The sequence below is a fragment of the Parus major genome, chromosome 4A (assembly GCF_001522545.3).
Source record: "Parus major isolate Abel chromosome 4A, Parus_major1.1, whole genome shotgun sequence".
NCBI classification, from domain to species: Eukaryota; Metazoa; Chordata; class Aves; order Passeriformes; family Paridae; genus Parus; species Parus major.
The window spans coordinates 15,665,016-15,689,916 of NC_031772.1; the positions used below are offsets into that span (position 1 = coordinate 15,665,016).

The 24,901-nt window shown below is 53.4% G+C and overlaps 3 protein-coding genes across 13 annotated transcripts; 1 reads left to right on the plus strand and 2 right to left on the minus strand.

Annotated features, from left to right (window-relative positions):
- The first annotated feature begins 66 nt into the window (after window positions 1-66).
- On the plus strand, window positions 67-3,006 carry LOC107203868 (nuclear cap-binding protein subunit 2). The gene is made up of 4 exons (XM_015626390.3): window positions 67-248; window positions 404-585; window positions 1,357-1,495; window positions 2,155-3,006. The coding sequence occupies exons 1-4, from the start codon at window positions 162-164 to the stop codon at window positions 2,251-2,253; spliced, it is 507 nt and encodes a 168-aa protein (XP_015481876.1). The 5' UTR covers window positions 67-161; the 3' UTR covers window positions 2,254-3,006.
- A 102-nt stretch (window positions 3,007-3,108) lies between these two features.
- SLC7A3 (solute carrier family 7 member 3) lies at window positions 3,109-19,681 on the minus strand. 10 transcript variants are annotated; one of them, XR_004497217.1, is made up of 16 exons: window positions 18,107-18,495; window positions 16,586-17,003; window positions 16,232-16,390; window positions 15,967-16,144; window positions 15,753-15,865; window positions 14,658-14,880; window positions 14,341-14,480; window positions 14,159-14,261; window positions 13,668-13,879; window positions 12,884-13,050; window positions 12,527-12,635; window positions 12,123-12,420; window positions 5,973-6,388; window positions 5,610-5,819; window positions 5,010-5,184; window positions 3,109-3,330 (listed from the first exon to the last, which is right to left on the minus strand). XR_004497217.1 is itself a non-coding variant. In XM_015626384.3 (13 exons), exons 3-13 carry the CDS (start codon window positions 16,953-16,955, stop codon window positions 12,287-12,289), a joined length of 1,908 nt encoding a protein of 635 aa, XP_015481870.1. In that variant the 5' UTR covers window positions 16,956-17,003; window positions 18,502-18,565; window positions 19,521-19,681; the 3' UTR covers window positions 9,299-12,286. The 10 variants fall into 10 exon arrangements, 3 of the variants coding, with proteins under 3 accessions (XP_015481870.1, XP_015481871.1, XP_015481869.1); XR_004497215.1 differs by having other exon boundaries at window positions 3,109-3,333; XR_004497216.1 differs by lacking the exon at window positions 5,973-6,388 and having other exon boundaries at window positions 3,109-3,333; window positions 5,610-5,722.
- Window positions 19,682-21,039: 1,358 nt separating this feature from the next.
- On the minus strand, window positions 21,040-24,798 carry LOC107203867 (translation initiation factor IF-2-like). 2 transcript variants are annotated; one of them, XM_015626388.3, is made up of 8 exons: window positions 24,188-24,795; window positions 23,992-24,111; window positions 23,462-23,590; window positions 23,017-23,118; window positions 22,402-22,502; window positions 21,687-21,759; window positions 21,398-21,469; window positions 21,040-21,217 (listed from the first exon to the last, which is right to left on the minus strand). In XM_015626388.3, exons 1-8 carry the CDS (start codon window positions 24,747-24,749, stop codon window positions 21,162-21,164), a joined length of 1,215 nt encoding a protein of 404 aa, XP_015481874.1. In that variant the 5' UTR covers window positions 24,750-24,795; the 3' UTR covers window positions 21,040-21,161. The 2 variants fall into 2 exon arrangements, 1 of the variants encoding a protein (XP_015481874.1); XR_001521397.3 differs by having other exon boundaries at window positions 21,196-21,217; window positions 21,639-21,759; window positions 24,188-24,798.
- Window positions 24,799-24,901: the final 103 nt, after the last annotated feature.

Here is a 24,901-nt window from a genome sequence, read left to right on the forward strand (position 1 = left end):
CGCGGTCCTTGCTCCGCCCTTCGCGCTGAGTGACAGCTGGCGGAACCAATCGCGCGGCGTGGCGGAGCGGCGTCTGTCGTGCCCGCTCGCCGCGTCCGGTGCGCGGCGGTTCTGGAAGGATCCCGGCAGCGGGGCCCGGCGGCGAGGCCCGGGCGGGCGCGATGTCGGGGCTGCTGCACACCACGCTCAGCGGGCTCAACAGCGACTCGTACTGCGAGATCAGCCAGTACCGGGACCAGCACTTCCGGGTGCGCCCGGCGCGGCGGGTGGCGGGGCCCGGCGGGGGCGGGGAGGGCTGAGGCCGGGGCAAGGCCGTGCGAGGAGCCGGGCGCGGGAGGGCACGGCGCGGGGGTAGAGGGTGGCGAGCGCGCTGAGCCCGCGGCGTGCGCCTCTGTGCCCGCAGGGTAGCAGGCAGCTACAGGAGAAATCCCTGAAGATTTCCTCCACGCTGTATGTCGGTAACCTGTCCTTCTACACCACCGAGGAGCAGATCCAGGAGCTCTTCTCCAAGTGCGGAGATGTCAAGAGGATTGTCATGGGTCTGGACAAGATCAAGAAAACCCCCTGTGGCTTTTGCTTTGTAGAGTATCCTTTCTGGTTCCCTTCTGTCAGCACGTGTATGGATGGCACCTGTAGTTCCTCTACCCAGCGAGTGTACGTGTACCGCTGCTGGAACAGTGATAGCCAAGTGCTTCCTACCAGGCACATCCCATCCATCCTTGCACCTTGCTCTCCACACCGTGAGACTGATTGTATAGTGGTGCCATACATGATGAGTGCCACCAGAGCTGTACTTTCTGGATGTGGCAGAGCCCTCTTAATTCATTGATTCCTTTAATGATTTTAGGGCCAAAATGAGAACTGTTACAGTCATCAGCCTGACATCTTCCACATCCAGAGCACGTGTTTACTTTCTCATCTCAACTGCACACCTGAAGGAAGTAGCAGAATAAGCCATGGGGGCATTTTCAAGCAGAGGAGTGCATGCTCATACAGGTTGTGCCAGGAGCTGTCTCTGCAAAGCTCTCCTGTGAAGCCTGCTCCTTTTCTATTTCAGTCAAGTTTTACATAGTACAGAAAGACATACTACTGATTTCTTGCCCTTAGCAAGGCTTTAATGGCTCTGTTCCATTGTCTTGTCTGTGCAGGTACTAAGACTAAAGTACAGAATCCTTTCTGAGCATTAGCTTGGATTTACATGGGTGCAGTTTGTGATCCCATAAAGAAGAGCAGGAAGAGTAGAAAAGGCTGGAAGGCAGTGAGGAGAGTTCTGCTTCTCAAATAGAATACTACCCTGGGTGTTTTTCCCTCTACCAACAAAACAGCACGGGTAGTTGTCCTTACAGAGTGTCTCAGGTACTACACGAGAGCAGATGCCGAGCATGCCATGCGGTTTATCAACGGCACGCGGCTGGACGACCGCATCATCCGCACAGACTGGGATGCAGGGTTTAAGGAGGGGCGACAGTATGGGAGAGGAAAGACTGGAGGACAGGTAAAGGCAATGCCAGTTCATCCCTGAATTTGATCCTGTAAGACTCTGTACTTGTTTGCTGGTTTTGTCTCATGGAGAACAATGTGCAGACTGTAAAGACCTGCTGATGAAGTTTACTCACTCACAGGTTGTTTCCGTAATTGATACCTGGTGTTAAAGGCTGGAAATAGAAAACTTAAGGCCATTTCTGTCTAGGACTCCGAACTTCTGCAATGCAAGCAGAATGTTCTCTAATCCAAGCTAGTACCCTTGAAATGATACAGAATTTGAGTAGAGGGAAACAGTGTGGCAGCCAGGCCAATCTCTTTACACAGCAGTTTTCCCAAGGGCAAGGATGAGGTTTAGATGAGATAAAGTGTTCTGAAGGCCAGGCCTGGCAATTCAGAAAGGTGTGCTGAAAAGCTGAATGAAAATATTTTGGGGTCTTCTTTGCTTCTTACCTGAAAAAATCTTAACCATCAAATACATCCTTTTTTGTCATTTTCACCACCACTACCACCTTTTTGGTGGAGTAGTTGAAGAGATCTCAGATGAGTTGAACTGCTTCTAATCTGAACTTCAGCTTCCCACCAGCTGAACAAGGAGGGGATGAGGATTCTGAAGTCTAGTAGGAGACAAGCAGTGCTGGCTATTAACATGCGTGTTGTTGCTGTCCCCAGGTTCGAGATGAATACCGGACAGACTACGATGTGGGAAGAGGTGGCTTTGGCAAGATCATTCAGATGCAGAAGGCAAATCACCAGCCTGCAATCTATTAATTGCCTCATGGCTCCTAGCTCATAGAGGGCTCTGTCCTTCCAGAGCTAGCCTGTTCTCACATTTGGGATCGGGGTATGGAGTGAGATCCAAGTTCCAGCAAAAGGTGACTCTTCTTAGACCGTGGATATACATGTGTTCATTCTCCCTTCTTTCTGAACTAGAGAGGATGTTCTGTGATGATACAGGGCAACAAGGGGAAAAAATGGACAGCTCTGTAGGATTCTGTGCAAGAAGAAATGCAGCATGTCACACACACCTTATGCTATGACATACTCTTCGTGTTGCACTTAAGCAGGTGGCTTCCTCCAAGCTGCAGCTGTAGCCGTGGTTGCTTTCAAATGGAACTTCTTTAAAGGCTTACCACCATTGGAGCCCTCCAGGTGCCTGGGCACCTAGTGAGGGTGCAGGACAGAGTCAGGTTTCTAATTTACAGCCTCACCTGCTTAATAAACAGTATCACTGTTTAAATGAGAGAAGTGGACAAAGTCTTATCATCCACTTGTCATCGACTTAGCAAGTCCACTTAGCAGGTGATAACGACGTAGCAAGTCTTATCATCCACTTAAAACTTAGCAAGTCTTATCATCGACTTGCTTATCTGCACATCTAGCCCTTGGGTTGGTCAGGGCCTGCAGAGCATTTCTATTTATGATGCCCCCAGTGCTGCCTGGCTTTTCAGATCCTCACTGTTCGGTGTGATTTTGTTAAAAGCTTCTGTTAATTTTTTAAATAAACAGTTGTATTGGGTCTGACTGAGATGAAGGTAATTTTACCCCTAGCAGCCCTGTTGAGCTGTGTTTTGTATTGATAGCTAGGAGGGTTCTGATAACACACCCGTGTTTTGGCTACTGTTCAACAATGTTCCCAACAGTGTCAAGGCTGTCTCTAACATTCCCACCTTACCAGAAGTCTGGGATGGGGTCAAGATCTTGGGATATTCCAGACATATGGCATCTGCTCAGCAGTGATAGCCAAAATAAAGGAGATGGGGAACATTCCTTATTAAAACATCTGTCTTCTGGAGCAGCTGCTCTGTGTACTGAAGCTGTGCTTCCCAGGAAGTGGCCGGACATCTCCTGCTGGTCAGAAGTTGAGAATAAATATTTAGTTTTCCTTTGCTCCTGCATGCAGCTTTGCTTTTGCTTTATTAAACTGCCTTTATCTTGGCCCACAAATTCCATTCCCATCTTCCTTTCTCCCTGCCCCCCTCCCACTGAGAAGGGGGGTGAGAGCAGTTTGGTGGGTACCTGGTGTACAGACAGGGTCAGCCCACCACAGTTTGGTGCCCAGCAAGGGGCCTAGGGGCAGTTCTGTGCCAAGTGTGCTTTAGTCACAGCACTTAGTAAGTAGGCAGCTCCTGTTGGGTCACAGTGTTTGTTGGCTGCATGTCTTATCTCTACTTCGCTGGGCTTTGGGAACATGTTAGTACAAACCATGGCTCTGTGCTTTGCCCTGGCACTGATGGCCTTGCTCTGCTGGGGGAGTTTTCTTGTGGAGAGGATCCCATTTCCCACTCCCATCTGGTGTGGGTGGCTTTATTGTTCCTGCTCACCCTTATGAGAGATGTGTAATACTACTTATTAACATGGTTGGCATATCATGGGGTCTGTGTAATCTGGTGTCATCCTGGTGTAAGAAAAGACAATTTTGGGGTGAGTCAATACTGAAATGTGCCCTGAGGTGGCTGGTCCGTGGGTGGCAGAGTGTGTGGAAGGATTTGGGCAAGTGCCTGGGCTGGTTATCACCTCCCATAGCCTGGGACTACACCTGAACAGGCAAGTAACCTTGGCAAACTGACATGCCAACTGACAGAAGATGCCTAGCCCAGTGAAAACCAGCAGCTTCTGGCACTGTACTGGGGCATGTGCCTGCAAAGCCACAGTTCAGGGCTGTCAGAGGGCTGTGATTAACTCAGGGACCCAAGCCACCTCTGAGAGTAACTTGATTAAGATTGGGGACAAATTCCATCTGTGGTGATAGTAGAGATGGGGGCCCGAACAAGAACAACTGCAGTTGCTGCAGTTGTGGAAAAAACTCAGTGGAAGTCAGTGGGTCTATACCACCAGTTATTAGGGGAGGAGAGAGAAGAAGGGTTCCATCAAGAAGCTGGTCTTTGAGAAAAGAAAGTGCAGGAAGGTGCATAGGAATTCAGACAAGTAGTCTAACATCATCAGAACTTTGAGACATATGGAAAGATTACAGCCAACAGATATGTGGAATCCTGACTGGCTGCTCCAATGCTGGCATAATGGGGTCTAACATCAGCAGGAAGATAGGGAAACCCAACAGCTACTCAGCTCTTCATAACAAAATAAGGGATGTTACCATGTGCCTGTGGATTTAATCAAGATACCAACTATGTCTCCATCAGCTCACAAGGAGACACTAGTTTTCCTAGGCTTTGGGGAAAGTGCATGTTCCAGGTTAATGTTAGCTTGTGAACCCTCTCCATCAAGTAATGTGGACAAAACACACAATCACAGAGTGGGTTGGGTTGGAAGGGACCTTAAAGACCAGCTAGTTCCAAGCACCTTGCCATGGGTAGGGACACCCCTGAGGAGGAAAGTGACATGAGTGACTTGGTGGGCACCTGGTATCCAGCCAACATCAACCCACTCCAACAGCGAGTCCCGCACCAGTTGCAGTTTGTGTGTCAGAACCACTTTCTCTGTGACAGAAACTGGTGGGTGTCATCTGTTGGCATCTTGAAGCTGCTGTCACTTGCAAACATGGAGATGGACACTAGGAGACTCACCATGGTTCTCTGCACTTCTGTCTTGCTGGCTTTTCCTCTCCTGTTGTGCTGTAGCTCATGGCTGATGTCAGAAACAAGTTCCTTATGCTCTGAATCAGACCAGTCCTTATGTTTCACATCAGCAGTTCTAGGAGAATTTTTCCTGTCCTGTCACCTGTCCCACAGTTGAAATAGCCTATAAAATGTAACAAATGCTCAGTGGCCACTTCAGAGAGGATGGAACCTACCCTTCCCTGTGTTTCTCCCTATTTTAAGAAGAGTGTGGCCAGCACTCTGTAGCCTCTTAGGTCCAAACAAAAGATGAGATGTAAAGCCTTTTTGATCTGACCCGAGAACCTCTCAGCAAGGGCAAGTAAATTCCATTGAACAAGTTAAATTCTGTCTGTAAATTTGGTTTGTATTATGTAAACAATAGCAGCTGCTCCCTGCCTAGTAATGTGTCATGATTTTTCATGCATTATCTTGTCCAGGATAATAGAAACTGTTGAACACCTATGTGCAGACCAGGCAGTTAAATTAGTTTAACACTCACATTACCCCCAAGTCTTGATAAGTGAGCTAGGAGGGGTGTTACATTAAGTTTGTCAAAATATCTCCTACCTCTCTGATTTGCAAGTCAGGTTGCTGTGCCTGTACAACTGTCACGGGTCTTGTTTATTCTTCAGCGAGTTTAAACAATGACAGCATTGACCAGCCTGTGATGTAGGTTGTCCCTGAGATGCAGTGAAATGGAACAGGACATTGACTTAAAAATGGAAAAATATAAGCAGTCATCTGTCCAGGCTTGCAAAGCACCATCAGTGTGAGATCCTGTGTGGAGAATGTGAATTAGAGATGGAATAATTGCTTGGGTAAACACAGCAGGAAAATGGGAAAGCTTAAGGAGGACAGGGGGATATAACAGCCTTAAAACTACGATTGGCAAAGAAATCTCTTGTGTATGAGGTCCGGAAACCAGCACACCTGTGCAGCCTTTGGCAATCCTGATGGTGCAGAGAAGGGATAGTTCATCAGGAATGATGGAAAATGACCCATCTGCACCATAAATGTGCCACTTGCACTGCCTGTGCTGTGTCTGCAGTCTCCTCTCTGCAGCTCTCACAGGCTCGCTTCCAGCCATAGTGAGGTGTGGGTGCCATTGGGATACAACTGTCTCATAAGAGAGGTGCTCCTCTGAGGCACCAGGGTGACATTCTGCTGGGTGCAGGCATCATCACAGCATGTTGTCAGCTCCACGACAGACTCAGGGGAGCCATCCTTTGGCTAGCTGCAGTGTGGAGTGGGGGACAAAAGCAGGAACCAGGGCACCAGCTGCAGCACTGGGAAGAAAGGAGAGCAAGAGAAAAGCAACCACCTGGCAGCAAGTCATCACGCCAGACCTGCAAAGGCAAAGCGAGGTGAGCATTAAGCCTGTGTGATTAGAGAGCTGGCCACCTGCCACAGCTCAGGGCCAAGAGGATTATTGGATGCACACAGGCTCCTCACAGCTACTGGGTCATGTGTGCTTAAGCTCACCACAGAGAACAGAAGGGTTGGGGCCTGCCTGGAGCCAGGTGATAAGAATCTCACCCATCACCGGCTTTGATTTCCTGGAGCCCTTCTGGACTGTGAGGGCTTACAGCACAACCCAGAGCTGCTGCAGAAATATCAGGAGTTGGTATCAGTTTGCTCTTACACCAGTGACCCCATCTGCCTGGAGTCAACTCTCTAGATTCCAGAACTCAGGCCCTGCTGATGGATTTGTCCCTCTCAGCAGCCACTGCAGCTCTGCTCCATCAGCAGGGAAGGGGATCTGACAGTGCTCAGATTTAAAGGGAAGAAGATGGCACATTAACTCCTCATATTGAAGCATTTGGTGTCACAGAGCAGAGCAGACTTGCCAGCCTATTTTAATTCCCAAGCGGATCAAAATTTAATCTGCTGCTACATCTCTGCCTGCCAGGGCCTGTTCTGGTCAGGGAGCAGTGCAGGGGCAGGCTCTGCAGCTGCAGCTCTCCCTCCAGAGGCTCAGCAGCACGGCCCCCCATCTCCATCCTGCTCCCAGCCTGCATGGCCACACTCATGGCCTCTCAGCAGCCCCCCTACAGGTGGCAAACACCTGGTGTTCAGAGAGCTGCTCCAAAGGGCCTGCCAGGAAAGCTCCATGTCCCCCAAAACCAGTTGGATATGAAGTTATGAATGCCATGGGATGTGGTAGATTCAGATGGGGAGGGAGGCTGAGAGTCACTCACTCTCTGCACTCCCAACACCCCAACCCACCCAGCAGTGCATCCCTGACATGACCCCAGAACACATTGTCACCAGCCAGTGGCCACAGCCAGGCCTCTACTGCAATTCCACCCTCACCAGACACCTGCTCAGCATGGCTTGGGCCAAACACAGCAGGACTCAACAGCCCTCCAGCTCCCCTTTCAATCCAGGGGGGAATGGCAACAAGGAAATCACAAATCAAGCATGGGGAGGAAATGCCCCAACTGTTAGGGCAAACCGCATGCAGCTGCGTTGGGGCTGGTTGCTTCCTTCCCCATAATGGTGCGTTATCACAGGCCTCTCAACAGCAAAGCCAGACTGCTTTTTGCTGATTTTCTCTAACAACAAAATGGCCCCCTTCCAGACCAGTACAGGAGGGGAAACCCACCCTACAGCCCTCAGCACCTGACAGGCTTCACCAGGAACACACTTCTCTCCCAGCCTGTCTGCAGGATGGAGCCTGGGCTGCTATCAGAGCAGACAGCTGGGGCACCGGGTACAGCAGTGGGAACAGATGGTTTGTGTAGACAACACACACTGAGGCTCTGGCTGGGTGTTGTTCACCCACCAACTGATGTGCTGAGATGTGCACCAACACCAGCACAGCCTGGGAAAGGCAGAGGTGCTGCCCAGCAGAGCATGTGGTGCCATGCCTGGCAGCCCTGCTAGCCTGCATGGAGAGGGAGGCAGTGACTCCCCAGAGTGGGTGTGCAGAGCTGGGGCAGCCTCCACAGGCTGACAGCCAAGGACAGAATGTCTGGCCCAGAGCCTGGGGGTGAACAGGACTGCTGTACCCATGGCTGAGTGGCACTGACTCCCCAACCCACCATGGACTGGTGGCTGCCAGACAGCTGCTTTCCCTGATGAGCTGACATGGTGGGAGCTGTCCAGAGCTTCCAGAACCACTCCAGGCTTCAAGCTCTGCCAGGCCCCATGGATGCCTGGGATGGAACAGCAGAGCTCAGTGGGACAGCCTGTAACCAGGCAGGGATGTGCCCATGGGCACAAACAGACCCACAAATGGATGTGGCCCTGGCTGTGCACACTTGTATGGGGGACACAGACACAAACAAAGGCACAGAGGGCTGTAGCAGTGCCAAGACAGGGAGTGACAGCTATAGCTGTATCACAGGCCCATTGCTCTCTAGCCTTGGGTAACAGCAACTGAAACTGGGTGCACAGGGACTCAGCAGGGACCCATGTGCTGCCCCTGGCCAGAAGATACCCACAAGGTGGGGTGGTGAAACCAGCATGGCACACTGGGGCACCAGCCTGACAGGACAGCTGGCAGCACCCAAAGAATCACCTGCAGCTGGGGGCTGGAGCCTGAGGCCCTGGCAGGGCACCCCAGCCTGTGACACTGGGGCAGTGAGTGCCTGTCCTGATGCCAGAACAGGAACCACAGCCCCTTTGACTGCAGGGACAGCCCTGGGCCAGGGCTCAAAGCTCCAGCCCATAGGCCAAGCAGAGCTGATGACCCTGCAGTGACCTGGTACCACTGCCAATAAACAGCAAGAGATGCCAAAACCAAGCACAGTCCATCTGCCTTAAATTAGGTTTTTTTTGATACTTATGTCAGGTCTGATTTAGACCAGACCAAAATCTGGAAAATCTCTCATGGATGCAGCCCAGCTTCTGGTCAAGCTTCCTCTGCAGGCTATTGCTGGCACCTCCAGGAGGTATCATTTCCCAGACCTTTACTGTTTCCACTGCTCTGGAACTTGGTGACACAATCCCTCCCTGCACAGGGCCTGAAAGCAGGACCATGACAGGCTGCTGTCCTGCCCCCCCAGGTACCAGCAGCACTGGCTGGAGCTGATTTGAAGCACTGCTTCACAGCTCTTGGCTTAGGCTCACTGTCCCCTGGGACAGTATGAGGACTAGTGGCTCCATCTGGAAGGTTTTGGACAGGGATGTCACCCAGCACAGTTGGCTGGGACCCAGCACTGTTGTGTACCTAGCCCAGTGGCTTGTAGGGTCCTATTGAAGGGCCCATGACCACAGGCCATTAACAGGAGATGCAGAAAGACCAACAGAAAAAAGTACTTAAAAACATTTAATTTAATATATTTTAAAAAATGCTGTAAAATTATAGAAAGGCAGATGAGGTTGGACACAAGTACAGCTACACTGAGGACATCTCACAGACACTCGAGCAAGATATTTACACCAAACAGCATGGTCAGGGCAGTACCAGTTTGCTGGCAGTGCCATGAGTACCAGAACAAGCTGCAGTAAGTCTTCCTGCAGAGTTCCAGCTGTGGCTGCCGAGTACAAGGGTGACACTTGGAAAGCAGGCAGAGGTGGTGAACACAGCCACCTTACAGATGGAATGAGTACAGCTGCACCATCATGTAAGGCCTCCTGTGCACAGCAAAAGCAACTATCATGGCAAGAGGGCTGTGCTGGTGTTACTGCCCCTCTGTGGGACTGGAGGAGGGCAGAGACCAGCCCTGGGGCACCAGCACTCCCATCCAGTCACGGGACTTCCCTGTGAGCAGAAGAGGCAGCATATGACCCAGCTCTGCAGCCCTGTTTTGCCAGTGGGTAGGGTCAGAGACACCAAATTAAGGAACACTGTAACACCCACCCTATAATTTCCATTCTAAGTCCTCAATTTCCTCTAATTGTACCCCCAGTTACCTGTCCACAGAGTTCCTAGTCATTTTCCTACATAATACACCCCCTGTGATTACAGTCACTCAAGCTTCGCAATATCCAAATAGAGCTTGAGAACATTTCAGGCTTTGGTACCACATGGATTGTCTACTATCAGTGGAGGTAGTTGGTAAGCTAATTGTTTCATAATCATCCAAACCTTAACATTGACATACAATGCAATTATCAGAACGAAAAGCAAAAGGATTAGCATCAGTAAAACAACACCAGGGTAAAGCACTCAGTTGAGAATTCTGGTAGCTGTAGGCACCCATACAAAAAGAGCGTCCCACCATCCGTGTTCTCCAACTTTCTTCACCCTCTCCATCACATGATGTATTTCTGCCATGCCATGATGGACAGCAATCAAAGTCTTTTTTCCATTCTCCTGAGGTTGTTTCAGCAAGCCTCAGGTCTGTGTGTTGTAACAGTTCCTTTACCAGTTCATACCAATGAAGGTATGCAAGTAGGCTGCAGTCTTGATTTGGGTATAGTTAGATTCCAAAAATTGTCAGGATATAACAGGAGGTAAAAAAAAATTAAAATATAAACAAAAAATAAATAACTAAGATCCTGTCATTGCAATAAAGCTACAGGCACAAATATTGGAGTGACTACTTGTATCTTCAGTAACATTATCTACAAATACAAAACCACAAGAGGTTCTCATTCATCTTGTTGTATACAATCTCACAAAGTATACCTCTGACTTTCAGGTCCTGCCCAATCATTTTCTGTAGGATATTTAGTATTACATCCAAAGCTAACTAATTAGAATTGTGAATGTTAATCCAAAATGCATCCTGCACAAAAGAATCCAAGCTCAAAATGAAAAACTCTTAAGAGTCCTCCGATCTAGGGTTATCTCTGATGCTCCCTGGTTATGCAAACACACCATCCAAGAGAAAAGAGGTTCCCCTGGTCTTTACTTAAATTAAATATTTGAACAGTTTACTTCATGCTGAGTATAATCCTCTATAAGTATCCCTCCTGACCATTAGCATCTAATTCTACCTTTCATCTCCATGCTGGTCTCACATCTACAAATTTAACCAGGGAACCAACCTCATCAGAATCCACAGACTCCCAAATATCTCCATTCCATTTATCAGAATCCCACTGCACACCTGCCTCTGCAATCACTGTAAGCATTTTCTTGTGATTCACCTGCCCCTCTTTTCATGATACTGAGCTACTCTAAGTGCAGCCTTCTTGGCAAGCCTGGTAAATCCAACTTAGCAGCTTATTTTGGCACTTTAGCATTACAATTTGATCCTGCAACCCACATCTGGCACTCCATGTTACAGCACTTCAACAACTGTTCCTTTTGTTGGTGTTTTGTTTGATATACTGTTAACAAAATCCATCCTTGCTTTCCCAAACCCACAAGTTCTTTTCCTTTTTTAGTACATGATTTTTGGATGTGTTTCAATACATCCAGCAGTTCAGCTTCTTTTAACTGACTTCCCCATTGCTCACTTGGTCCTCCAACCTTAGCCCACTTGAGGGCCAGTGAACTATACGGAAGGTCTTCCCATCTGGGAATTTTGGGCAGGACTGATTCCTTTCACTTAGATTTTAAAAGCAAGTTTGTTCTGACCCTGCTGACTACACTTTGTTTTGCTTGTGGGTAGGGTCAGAGACACACACCAGCTTAAGGAACAGTGGCATTTACTATGAAGTAAAACTGCAAAGAATCACAAAAGGATAAGCTAAGCAAGGCACCTAACCATGAGCAAAGATTTCCAAAGGGATAAGCTGAGCAATGCTAATCACTGCTACAAAAGAATGTCTACAGTGATGAAAAATACATCACTAGTGAAGATACATCACCCAAGTTCAAGAGACATCAGCTGTGGGGGGAAGCTGTCACAGGCAAGGGCTGGAGAACCACTCCAGTAACTGGGAACTCCTGCAGTGCCTCCACCTTTGCAGGTCACGAGGCTCCTCCACTTTGCTCTGACAGTGGTCCAGCTTTTACAATGCTAAACCAGCTGATATGATTTCTAATATAATTTTCCTGCCAGCTCTTTCTCCTAAAGCCTGGCCAGGGTTCAAGAAGGATCCAAGGGAATTGTCTTTGATCCTACACTGCCTAATTAGGCCGGATGTGGCCTTATCCTGTTTCTAGACACATAAAGGTGAACATGTTTTGCCAATAAATAAACACATAATACAATACTTCCTTAATGAGTTGAAACATACATTTGGTTGGAATGTTCATCCTAGGTCAGCTCAGGGCCTGTTGTTCAGGCCTTAGTACTTCACTTGGACTCACTCTCTGCAGGAAAGGGGATGGATGTATGCTCTGGATCATGATCTTGTCCCAAAGTGGCAAAGAGGTCCATGAAGCACTGGTCCCCAGGCCCTCAGATTGCAGCAGCCCCAGGGCTGAGGTCCAGTCCAGGATGGTGCAGAGGCTTTTCTACTGTGGCACAGGCTTTTTCTGCATTTTTCCCTTCCACGCTGTTCCAAATCCCATAGGTGAAGTAAATAATAAAACCTGCAGGACAGTTTCCATAATGAAATGTGCAATGGTGGGTTGTCAGCACTAACAGATCTCCAGGAGAGACCTGTGGGCACTGCACTCCCCACTGCAGGACACCTACCCAAAACCATGCAGACAGCAAACCGCACCCAGGTGTCTGCACTCAGCTGTACCATCAGCAGGATGTTAATGAAGGTGCTGAAGATTGGCAGGAGTGGGAGGAAAGGTACCTGCAAGGGACAAGAAGTGCTGTGTCCGCTGTGCCTTGAAGGGACCAAGCTGGGCTTGAGGATGCTACTGGCCAGTGGAAGGACCCCCTCCCTGTCACAGGCCAGTGCACCCAGGCACTTCCACACTCAGATTGCACCTCAGAAAGATGCATTCCAGAGCCCACTGCCTGGTAGCAAGCCCTAGCAGTCCCTGCAGTGCCCAGATCCTGACAGAGTCCAGGGGGGTGCAGACATCAAGATGCACTCACTTTGAAGTTTAACCGTGCATTGCTCTGTGGCTGCCTCCAAATGATGATGGTGAGAATGAGCAGAGCCACGAGGAGCAGCACCAGAGCCACAACACAGCCCACATTGGCAACCTTCAGTGCAGCCACATTGAGGGTCAGGATCAGGCAGATGACTGTGATCAGTGTGGCTGCAAGAGAGAGGGTAGTTGGGGGACTGCACGGCACATGGCCTCCCTGGGGCCCTGAGCCTCACAACAGCTAGGCTGAGGGACCCACTCCTCTTGGTCAGGTCCAGCACTCATTGTCTCTAACACCCACCCCAAAGCCTTAGGAAAGCACTTTGTTGGAGGCACATCCCAGACCAGCAAACTGCAGGGAACCTGCACTTGTTTGGGGTTGGACCCAGCTCTGACATTTACCCAGCCCTGGCTGAGTCACCCCATTCTGGCTGTACAATGGAGCCATTGATAGACAGATCAAACCTCACTGGCTGAGTCCAGGCACGCTCAAGGGCTGGTGGCCAACATGGGTCAGGCTCATCACAGGGATCTCTCATGACCACCTCCACATCCCCGGCTTAGCACCCATGTCCACCAACAATGCCTGTGCACCCCAAACCACAGCTGGACCCTGCACTTAGCACCCTGCTTAGGGTTCAGCACCTGCTGGCACTGCCAACAGCAACTGGCAACATGGCCCCTCTCCTCTGCCTGGCATGCTCTCCATCCTTTCCCAGCTCTGCAGAGACACACCAGAACACTCCCTGGCAGGAGGGGACACCAGCCACCAGTTCGCACTCACTCACCAATGACCACGACACAGACATAGACAATGCGCCCTGAGAGCACAGTGGGGGTGTCCCCAGGTGGGTTGAAGAGCATTTCCAGGGACAACGTCTCTTTGCGCTGGGCACTGGCAGCAGCGATGGTTGGGTTCATGATCACTCTCTCCTCCTCGTTCCCATTCAGCTCCAGCATTTCCATGGCCTTCGGGGAGTTTGGCTGCATGGGCTGGTACCTGAGCAGGTAAGACAAGCTTGCAGCAGAGCCCAAGGAACTTCCTAGCCCAAGGCAACAGTCAGCAGCACCTTCATATCCCTGCTGCTCTGGCAGCCCATGACAGCCACTCCAAGAGACATGCCCAGAGTCACACACACACTCTGGTCAGCAGCCTCCATCTTGGGGGCTTGACATTTCCCCAGGCTGCATGCCCCTGGAAAAAAACTGTGGCTGCAAGCCCCAGGACAATGTAAAGAACATCGACCCTGGGCACCGCCAAACACAAGGAGTCACCCACCGGAGGATGAGCACGCACACCGCCACCAGGGAGTAGGCCAGCAGTGTGCCGATCGACATGAGGTCCACCAGGTCCTTCAGGTCAAGCAGGAGGGCAAACACCGCTGCAATGAGGACACGCAGCATGAGCAGAGCTCCAGACCACCTCAGGGCTGGGTCCGAGGAGGTGGCTAGGAACCTTACCTGCAAAGCACCCCGAGACAAAGGTGGCAATCAGAGGGGTCTTTCTGCCACTATGGATCTGGGAGAGGAACTTGAAGAGCAGCCCATCCTCTGCCATGGCATGGATCACTCGGGGCATGGGAAACATGGAGCCCAGCAAGCTGTTGCGGAGAGAGATTAGGCAAGCTGCCCACAGCTACCACCCAGAAGGGGAAGGGACCAGCTCTGTGCCTGGAGCAGGACAGCAGCTGGACAGAGCAAATCCCCAGCCCAGCCAGGATGAATGCTGCCAGTCCCCGTGCTGTGCCAAGCAGGGCCAGTAACAGAACCAGTCCTACCTGGTGGAGAGGGCACAGAGTGAGCCAACAGCAACGGCGTAGCGGGCGGGCTCCCAACCAACTGCCTTGAAAGCCTCAGGCAGAGGGCTGCTCTTGTTCAGGAGGAAGTAGGGTACCATGAGAGTCAGGGATGCAGAGACCCCAAAATAAGCCACAAAGCAGATGAGGAGGGACACAATGATGCCAATGGGAATCGAGCGCTGTGGGTTCTTGGCTTCCTCCCCTGTTCAGACACAAGAGGCCACATGTGCCCCACTCAACCACACAGCATGGGGCAAATACCCTCAGCAGATGAGCCAGAGTAGGGACTTTCCATGGCAGTACAGGACTGGGGAGCAGCAAGCAGGGGCTGTTGGAGAGGAGGGGTCCCTGGCCATGCTACTGTACTGGCAGAAGGGATGGAGCTGTCCAGCAGCCTGGGCTTCCAGCCCTGCTGCTCATGCCAGCCCTTTCCCCCCACCAGCAGCTGTCTCCCTACAGAGTTCGTTGAATGCAGGTCCTCCCTGAATGTGTGCCTCAGCTTTGCAAAGGTGTGCTGCACCACACTCCCAGCAAGGGGCTTGGCAGCAGGAAAGGAGGAGGCTGCTGGGCAGCCCCTGGAGGCAGGGTGGCACAGCCAGGAAGGTCAGGCAGAACAGCCTGTACCAGCCACCCACTAAGTAGATTTCTGGGGTAATGAGAGGAAATTAAGAGAGCTGCCTGTGCTCCAGGAAGCAGCAGTTTTGCATGAACCCAGTCATTTGGAAAAAGGCTGCTTGAAGCTGGGAAATAACTAGGAGGCACCAGCAATTCCCAGCACTGTCACAGGCTCAGCTCAGCAGTCAAAAGCCTCCCCGCTGCTCTGGGAGCTGCCTGCGCAGGCAGGGTGCAGCCTTGCTCCCACCATGGGGTGTAATGAGCCACTTTTCCTGGGGCAGGGCAGGCTCTGAGCCCTTTTGTCTGGCCCAGCTGAAGACACAGTCTCCACAGGGATACCTCTCAGGAGCCGTGAGACCAGCTGTTTTCCCACACCATATAGCATCCTCCCCATCAGCTCCCAGCCAGCTGCTGGCTGTGCAGTGGAAATGGCCGCGCCACCCCCACCCAAGGTAATACCTGTGGTGGCAATGCAGTCAAAGCCCACAAAGGCGTAGAAGCAGGTGGCAGCGCCTGACAGGACCCCTTCCAGTCCAAAGGGGAAAAACCCACCATAGCCAAAAGCCTTTTCCCTGGAAAAAATGCAGGAGAGCAGCTGCCGTGAGGTGCAAGGGCAGCAGGGCCTATGCCTGCCCTATGCCAGATCCTGGCCTGGCACAGTTGCTCTACTTACATGTTATCTGGTGAGCATGACAGCGAGGAGTTGACACAGTCCTTCTCTGAAAGCTGCCAGTTCTTGATGTCTCCCTTGATGAAGCCAGCAATGATGACAAAGCTCAGCACCAGTAAGTTCACGGCTGTGAAGATTTTGTTCACGAGGGCAGATTCACTGACACCAAAAGCCAGCAGTACTGTGGGGACAGAAGAAGTGAGTGAGACCCATCAGGCTCCCATGCCATCACCCATGGTACCATGGATCTGCTCTCCTGCATACCCACCAGTAAGCAGCAAAATCAGGATTAAAGCAAAGAAGTCTGGATGCTTGGCCAGCACTCCGGGCAGGTGCATTGTGATCTTGTTGGTGAAGAAGGTGGAAATGTGGTTGCCAATGATGTTGTCAAATGCTGCACTCCAGGCTCGAGCCACACTGGCTGTACCTGGTTGATGGCAAATCTGTGCATTAGTCCAAGCCCAGGGCAAACTGGCACCAGCCACCTGCACCTGAACACCCACCTCCCTGCTGATCCCACCCCACACCCTGCCCTCACAGCACCACACGCTGCCCCCAGGAGCCTCCCATGCTGCCAGCACAGTGCTGGAAGGAGCCCCACACAAGCTGCCTGGCCTCATACCTATCACATAGGAGAGAATGAGGTTCCACCCGGTTATAAAAGCCCAGATCTCTCCAACGGTAATGTAGGTGTAGAGGTAGGCAGAGCCAGCCTTGGGGACACGGGCCCCAAACTCTGCATAGCAGAGTCCTGCCAGTACAGATGAGAAAGCAGCCACCAGGAAGCAGAGGACGATGGAAGGACCAGCCATCTCCTTGGCCACCTCCCCGGCCAGCACATACACGCCAGCCCCTAGCGTGCTGCCCACACCCAGGGATACAAGGTCCAGTGTGGAGAGGCAGCGAGCAAAATGTGTGTCATCGGAGGTCAGGTCCACCATGCGCCGGCGGATCAGCTTCTTCCCAAAACTGGCCATTTTTTCCCCCAACATCTTGTCTTCTCAGTGAAAGAGAGATGATGGTCTCACCTGGTCAAAAGCCTACCAAGAGAAGAGAAATGTGAAGCTCAGAGTCCTTCAGGCAGCAGGACTCACATTGCAAGGCACAAGGAAAGTGATGATGTCCACAGGAGCCTGCTCCCAGCTTACCCATTGGCACCATGGCCCTGCCACACTGGCTGGCCAGAGACCATGGTGGTGGCACCCTCTAAGACACAGGGTGCTGCACACACCCTGCCTGCACAGCCCTTGCACCAGGACAGTGAACCAGGGATGAACCCAGTCAGCCCATCGTGGGAAATGCTCATTATTCAAGCCCTGTGTGGTCTTGACCATAGAGCTCATAGGCATGTCCCAGAGCTTGCCCCATTTCCCAGGCTTGGCAGTCTGGAGATCCTTCATCCCAAACTTGACTGCTGGCACATTACTCCAGCCTGACACATGGGTGAGCACAGCAGCAAACAATGTGGATACAAACTCCCCCAGCACAGACTTTAGCAGGCTGGCTGACTCACTGGAGGCATCCATTCTTTTTTTGCTTTCAGCATTTGCACAACATTCTTTACAAGAACACATAACCAGACAGACACATGGCACGGGTCCCTGGTGCAAACCCCTTGCCTGCTATCAGTGCTTGCTGAGCATTCTGCAAGTTCTGCAGGCTGTAATCACCCTGAATCTGTGACATCCCCACTCTGCTTGCTCACAGCAGCCACCTATCCCCAAAAAGCTCTAAAGATGAGCAACCTGTGAAGCAGGCATCCAGCACAGAGGAGCTGTAAAGAAAGTGCTTCCCAATGCCCATGGCTGGCATCTCTGCCCACCACTGAACCTCCCACCCACCAGTGTCTTCCCCCTGCTGGCTTCTCCTCCCTTCATTGGGAAAGGGAGAACACTCCATACAGATGCCCAGGACTACATGCCATACTACATATATCAGCCTAAAGTACACAAGGATAATTTTGTGACCCTTTTCCATAAAGAAGGTTATCAGGATTACAGTGGCAACCACCAACTCGGCTGTTTCCCCATAACCAGCAAACCATCCTGCTTCTTGATAAACTTCCTCCCGAGCACGTGTCACATTCAGCCTTGACCCCAAGTGCAACAAGTGCCCCAGGACTAGCACCCTCCTCAACCACTACCTGGACAAATCCAGCTGCCTTCCCCAGCGCTGCTCAGTTGCTCCAAATATTTCCAGTACCCGACTCGAGATCCGCATGGGTAGAGAAGCAACATGTCGGGCGGCAGCAGGAGCCACCCGCTGCATGCCGGTGCCTACGGCAATCCGGTAGCCGTCGCATCCCGCCGGGACTTGGTGTAGGTGTGGGAAGCTGTTAGCTCGGACCTCCGCCTCAGCCCCCGCGGGGGCATTTTCGGTGCCAAGGACTGCCAGTAAGGCTCCGTGCCGCCGCGGAGTCCGGCGACTCCCCGGGTATGGCAAAATCCGAGCGGGGGGGCCCGGCGGCAGCTGATGCAACAGCGGCACCGGTTGCGCCAAGCCCCTGCCGGTCTGGCGGCAGCGCAAACCACCACTCACCAGCGGCGCGGCTCGTCCGAGGTGCGATCCCCTTCAGGCGAACTCAATTCCGTTCCGTTCACTTCTGCGGCCGACAGCGTAGAGGGGGAAGAGTTTCACTCGCGATGGATTTGTACAAATGGGAGGCGTTCAGCAGCTCCCGCCCAAAGCCCCATCTAAGGAGGGCAGGCAGAGGCGAGCGGGAACAGGAACCCGGCTCCTCCCAGCCCCACTCGCGCACATTTTAGAATACTTAAATTCCAGTAACAAGTGGCACCGGGGCGAGGAACGGTTCGGCCAGCGGGAGTGAGGCTGCTGCGGGCGGCATCTCCGAGACCAGTGCAAGGCACCTTGCTCTCTCGGGAAAGGCCACGGAGAGGGCGGCTGAGGGTGTCCCGAGCCCAGATGTGCCATGAGAACAGAGCCTGGCCCGGCCTTGCCCCGCCGCCGCTGGGAACGAGGCGAGGCGGCGAGGCCAGCCCTGCTGCAGGGGCTGCGAGCGGAGCTCAGCCCGCGCCTTGTGGGGTGACTACTCTAGCCCGGCCTCCGTATGCTCCGCTAAAGCCCCCTCAGCTCTGGGAGCAACACGCAGCCCTAAGTGATGGGAAACGCCAATCTTAGGAGAACGGCTCGGCAGCCAGGAGAGAGTCAGGGGCCAGCACCGTCCTCTCCAGCACTCAGGCTGGGACCCGCCCCTCAGCAGGCCGCGCCTGATGCAATCCAATGCTTGCGTGTCGTGAGCGCCCATTCAAAGTGGCAGCTCACAGAGAAGTAAGCCAGCCCCTCGCCGGCATCACTGGCAATACCCTGCTCCGGCGCCGCTATCGAGGCAAAAGGCTTTTCAGTCGCTTGCGGAGCAGAGCAGAGCAGGCAGGAGTGCCAGGCAGCTGCCTGCCCTGCACCCTCCCGGGGTCAAACGCCGGGAGGATGCGGTGATGGAAACACCAGCTCATGCTTCTGAACTGGAAGTGACGCAGGCTCTGCCCCCGCTTACTCAGAATTTAGGGCTGCGGTTCAGCCACGCCCCTCTCCTCCCTTACCTCACGATGAAGGAACTTCCAGGCAGCATGAGGTTCCATCCTGGCTGTTACTACTCAGACGCTTTCTACTCCTTCCAGGCCTACCAGCTGTAGGCAAGGACTCAGCTGGGCAGCACCATCGCCGAGAATGTTCTCGGGCAGGGTAGGCAGCAGCACGGGCACAGCAGGACTCCGAGCAGGGTCACCCTGTCTCAGACAAGCAGATACAGGGTACCTAGAACAGTGAGGGGGCAGACTACATGATTTGCCTGTTGCCAGAAATCTTGCAACATCAGGCGCTGGGAGGCAGTTTCCAGAAAGCGGCAGCATCAGGACACCAGAACACGCCTCCAGCTCCCACACGTGTCTTCCCAGTGTCCCATCCTCACTTCCCAGTCTTACTGCTCTCCATTCCCATCATTCAGGGCCCTGATCCAGCAGCACAGGCCAATGGCTGTGCTGGCAGAGGCATGGAACAAGTCAAGTGGACGTCTCAACAGGAACAGCAGGAAGGCAAACAGGAAGGCACATTGCAGCCGGCATCAAAGGAGAGTAGGAGATGGCTCCAGCCCATAAAGAGGGCCAGAAGCCCTGCAGAAATAGATCCACATCAGTCCTTGGATGCCCCTGCCACCTTCCACAACTGAAGCATTAGAATATTTCAGACTGGAAGGGACCTATAAGGACCATTAAGTCCAGCTTCACCCACAAGTGCCTCTCTATTTACAAATAATAAATCTAGCAGGGCACTTTTTCTAGTCAACTCCCTTAGTACCTGCACCAAGAAGTTATCTTCACCAGGCATGTACAGGGAACACAACAGCTTATTAGGGCTCTGTGCTGTAGATTGTGCCAGCACTGAAGCTGCCCCAGCAACCAAGTGCCAAGCAGGGGTGGGAGACAGCTGACAGCTTCCCAGGAAGCGGTGCCCCAGGAAGGGCTGTGGGCTGCCTGTGAATGTGCATTCCAAGGCAGCCAGAACACCAACCAGAAATATCAGAGGAGCAGGAACGGGCCAGCCTTACCAGCCCAACCTCAGGGCACTGCCAGCACCAGACAGCAGGACTTTCCAGCGCCTCAACCAGACGCAAGGCAGAACAACAAGGTGACTGCATCAACCAAACACAGAGAGAAGGCAGCAAAGCAGGTCTCCCAGTGCCAGCATGCAGGAACAGGGAGGGATAATAAAACATTAATAAATAACCAAAGGCTGCAGAAGCCCAATGTGCCATCAGCCAGCACTGGCTTTTCCCACATCCAATGTGAAGGTGGTGTAAGGAAGAAACCTGCCCACACAGCTGCCCACAACCACCACATCCAAGCATCCCACCTGGGAGCATCATTTTTGTCCAGAAATGCTTCCCCAGAGCTATACTGTACCTCCATCCACCAGCACCTAGCTCCTCCTTGTAACAGACCTCAAATCTCTGGCTGAGCAAAACCAGCTGTAGCCAAACACTGACATGCCCTGCTCACCCAGTACTTTGGGGATCAGTGGGCAGCACTGGGCACTGCCTCTACCCAAGCAGACAGCAAGCACTACTGCAAAAGACATCTTTATTTTACATATAAGGAGTTAGGAAATTAATTCATTCAACAGCTCCACATATATCACTGCCCCAGAGGCTCACAAAGCTGTTGTCTGTCCCCACGTCCCAGATGTCAGTCTCTCCCCAGGTCACCTCTGTCAAACACTGCTGCATCTTTTACATAGATTCCTGGGAAGCAACAGCAACATCAAAGCAGTAACACTTCTGGCACTCAGCACCTGACCCCTGGGAAAGGCCATGAGCTGTACCCCTCCCACCTTGCAGCCCTCAGTTACACCAGCAAGGGATCACTGGAGCATCCCTGCAGCCTGCAGAGAAGTGAGGGCTCACCACAGTGAGGGCACATACCTGCTGCTCTGAGCTGAGCCTGCAAGGAGAAGATTGTCTGCTGATAGGCTTCACACTGGGCAGTCTTGTCAGCTGCAGAGAGGAGGCAAGAAGATGTGTGCTCAGCCCATCCTAAATACCTCATGCCCAGATTTTCTAGGGCAGCAGCTGAGATCCTGCTCTACCCCTTAAACATGAAGCCAGCCCCACTCCCATGAAGCTGCAGGCCCTGGGCTCTAGGTACAAGCACAGGGGATGTCACCTGAATTGCAGGTGTCCTGCAGTCCTCAGAATAGCCAGCTCCACATACCAAGTTCATCCTTCACTCGCTCCAGCTCTTTCTTCACATGCTCCAGTTCCTGGGACAGCTGATCACCTGCAGACTGGCAAGAGAAGGGTGCAAGTGTGATGCAGGGAATTGTCATCCCCATTACAACACTGCCACAGCACAGCGCACCCTCTGGAGGAGCATTGCAGCCCATCCAACACTCCCAACCCAGCACTCTGGGGACCACTGCCAGGCCACATCCATCACAGGAGTGGTGCCTGGAGAAGGAGCCACTGTATTGAGCATCTGCCAGCACCCATGGGAAACAAGAATGCCTTTGGCTAGCTGCAGCCACAGAGTGAAGAGCTCTAAATATGCTGGAAAATGCACAAACTTATTTTGCAGGTAGGAGATTTCCTAACTTGGAGATTCATCTTGCACCCCATCCTAGGGCCATGTCCTACATGTCAGGACACATAAAAGTGACAACACAAGCCACAGGAAGTTTGCATGTTTCAGAAGACCTTTAGAAAATCTAACTGGACAGAAGCCTGCAGTCCCCTGAGCACGGAGAGGTGGTAAAGACATGCAAAAAATGCCCATGGTCTTGTGCAAACCCCAGGGAAAGGCTGAAACAGCTCAAGTGCCAGCCAGAAATTGGCAGGTCCAGGTCTCATCATCTCCCACCTCTGGCATAGCTGGCCCAAGCCAGAGACTGAACAGTGCTCCATGGTGACAGGATACAGCTGGCTCTTACCTGCTCAGCAGGGCCTGCATCTTCATGCCATGAAGTCAGGCCAGGGGCCAACTCTCTGGACAAAGAGGACTCCACACACAACCATGTCTGGTCAGGTTTACCTGTGAAGAGAGGTGTCAGCACTAGAAACCTGCCATCCTTGGCCACTCTTCAACCTGGCCACAGGGCTGCTCCAGATCAGGGAAGGACAGAACCTGTCCAAGAGAGTCAGAAGTTTCCCAGCACTTCCAGCCCAACAGCTGCTGCTGGCTTAGCCTGTATGGGTGGTGCTGGGAGAAAGTGCCCCTGCGTGGCCTTGCTCCCAGCAGCTCTGGGCTCCTGCTAGGAATCTACTCTCCCAGTAAGGGCAGGCAGCTGCCCGGGCAGGGTGGAACAGGGCTGTCCCAGTAGAGTGAGGAGAGCCTCTTCACTTCCCCTCCCTCTGTGCAGGGCTCAGGACTGCAGGCTGCCCAGCGGCAGTTCCTGTGAAGGCAGCACCCCCTGCCTGCAGCACAGGATGGAGCATCCTCAGCACACCTGGTCAGCCAGAGCCCATCAGGGGAGCAGTGTTGCCCAGCAAGCAGCTTCCCACGTTTCCCAACACAAGGCGAGAATCTACAACTCCATATTGCTCACCTGCACCCAAGACAATCCTTGCTGCAATCTGCTTTTCTTTGCTCTCACCATTTTCCTTCAGCTCTTGGGTCCTATTGCACACCAGCTCCTGTGTAGTTGATCCTGAAGTGAGACCCAGGAAAGGAAAATAAAGAGCATCAACCCTTGCTAAGAGAGTGCCCTGACCTGACCATGACGACTCCCTCTTCTATAAATGAGCCTCAAGCACCAGATTTATTCAGGCTCTTTGCTGGATGCCTCTCCAGCAAAAGAGAAAGGACTTCACCTAGCCTTGCTTGCTCTGCACTTCACCTCCCATCCTCAGAGCCCAAGCACATGCAGTCCCCTTCAGTCCTTTCCCCAGGATCAGCTTTGACCCTGCAGCCAAGACCTGAATGTTCTTCCCATGGCAGCAGCACTCCTCTCCCATGACTCTGCATGCTCTGAGGCTTCTGCCAAGACTTACCTTTATTAAGGCAAAAACACTTGGACGAAACCACTTTTCCCGGAAGCCGCAATGAGGAGCGGGAAGCCACAGGAATTGCTGTAGAGAGCCTTGAGGAGGGCTGTTTACGACTCCCAGCCTTGACAGCAGCTGTAGTGGACAGCAAGCAGAGAGGCCGCCATTCCCAAGCAGCTCCATCGCACCCTCTTCAGGCAGCCCGGGACTCAGCCAGGCTGCCTGACCTAGGTGCACAGGCACCACTACCCCATGACCCCACAACACCACGGGATAAAGGCTCCAAAGCCAACAGGCTGCCAGTCCATACTGGTCCATACTGACGGAAGCCAGACAGTGTTTTAACACATCCCTCGGAGTATGAGAATATTTCCTAGGCTCCTACCTGTGCCACTCCCATAGACTCCCCGCTCCCCATGCCCTGTCCTCAGCCAGGCTGCAGCCCAAGCCCTTTCCCTTCTCCCTTCTAGATGCAGCAGCCTAACATTCACGCGCTTCAGTGCTTCGCGTGAGGCAACTGGCAGGAGCGGAATTACTTTTCATCTCTCTGTCCCGGGGAGCAGGTTTGGGAAGGCTGGAAGGCTGTGCCTGCTGCGAAGCCCCGCTGGCATACTGAAGCCTGGACCTGGCAGGCGACGTCAGCTTCAGCCTGGTCGCTGGGGGAGAGAGAGGGACCTGCAGCGCCGGGCGGGCGGTGGCCGAGCCGGGGCTCCCCGCCGTGGCCCCGCTTACCTGGGGGCCGGAGGAGCCGCGTTTCCCAGGCACCGCGCCCTGTGCCGGCCGCGGGGAGCTGCAGCCCCAGCGAGGCCCGTGTGCGGGGGAGAGCGAGCCTGGTGCGGCCTCGGCCCAGGGAGCGGGCAGGGCTGCCGGGGCCGCCGCCGGAGGGCTGTTCTGGACCGCGCCGCGCCCGCCGGGACTGGGGGGGCGGGCGAGGTGAGCGGGCGCCGAAGCCACCGCCGGCCGCGGGCTGCGGGCGGCACCCGGGCTTCCTTGGGGCCGGGGCAGCAGCGGCCTCGCAATCACCTTCGCTCGAGGCCCGGCCCCGCCCGTGGCTCGGGACGGGCAGCGGCGTGGAAGTAGCGGGTCCGGCGGGCTCGGGCAGCAGCACGCTGAGCTCCCCCAGGCCCGGCGAAGACTCCGCGGCCGCCCCGAGGCGCAGGCTGGCGGCAATGGCGCGACACTCCTCCTCGAAGAAGCTGAGGTAAAGCGGGGTGGCCGGCGAGCACTGCGCCTGGACGTGCTGCAGCAGGTCAGGACGGTCCGGCGAACCAGCCCGCGACTCCGGCGGCCACATCGCACCTCGTCACCGCCAGGGAGCCCAGCCCCGCCTCCGCCCGCTCGCCCCTGTGTCTCGCCCCACCTGTGTCCGTCCTCTCCCCGCAGTTCCCCCGCCCCGCCAGTACCCGCTCTGTCCCGGCAGCTCTCCCGCCCCCTCGCCGCTGCCCG

Bases quoted from the DNA above. Each gene is read 5' to 3' on its own strand.
- LOC107203868 (XM_015626390.3), top strand. From the start codon at position 162: ATGTCGGGGCTGCTGCACACCACGCTCAGCGGGCTCAACAGCGACTCG. The intron at 249-403 runs GTGCGCCCGGCG...CTGTGCCCGCAG, and splicing joins ACCGGGACCAGCACTTCCGG to GGTAGCAGGCAGCTACAGGA. The intron at 1,496-2,154 runs GTAAAGGCAATG...TGCTGTCCCCAG, and splicing joins GAGGAAAGACTGGAGGACAG to GTTCGAGATGAATACCGGAC.
- LOC107203867 (XM_015626388.3), bottom strand. From the start codon at position 24,749: ATGTGGCCGCCGGAGTCGCGGGCTGGTTCGCCGGACCGTCCTGACCTG. The intron at 23,591-23,991 runs GTAATTCCGCTC...TGTCCACTACAG, and splicing joins CCGGGACAGAGAGATGAAAA to CTGCTGTCAAGGCTGGGAGT. The intron at 21,218-21,397 runs GTATGTGCCCTC...GTTGCTTCCCAG, and splicing joins GGCTCAGCTCAGAGCAGCAG to GAATCTATGTAAAAGATGCA.
- SLC7A3 (XM_015626384.3), bottom strand. From the start codon at position 16,955: ATGTTGGGGGAAAAAATGGCCAGTTTTGGGAAGAAGCTGATCCGCCGG. The intron at 15,866-15,966 runs GTAAGTAGAGCA...CATTTTTTCCAG, and splicing joins TCATGCTCACCAGATAACAT to GGAAAAGGCTTTTGGCTATG. The intron at 14,481-14,657 runs GTAGGACTGGTT...TCTCCGCAACAG, and splicing joins CTCTGTGCCCTCTCCACCAG to CTTGCTGGGCTCCATGTTTC.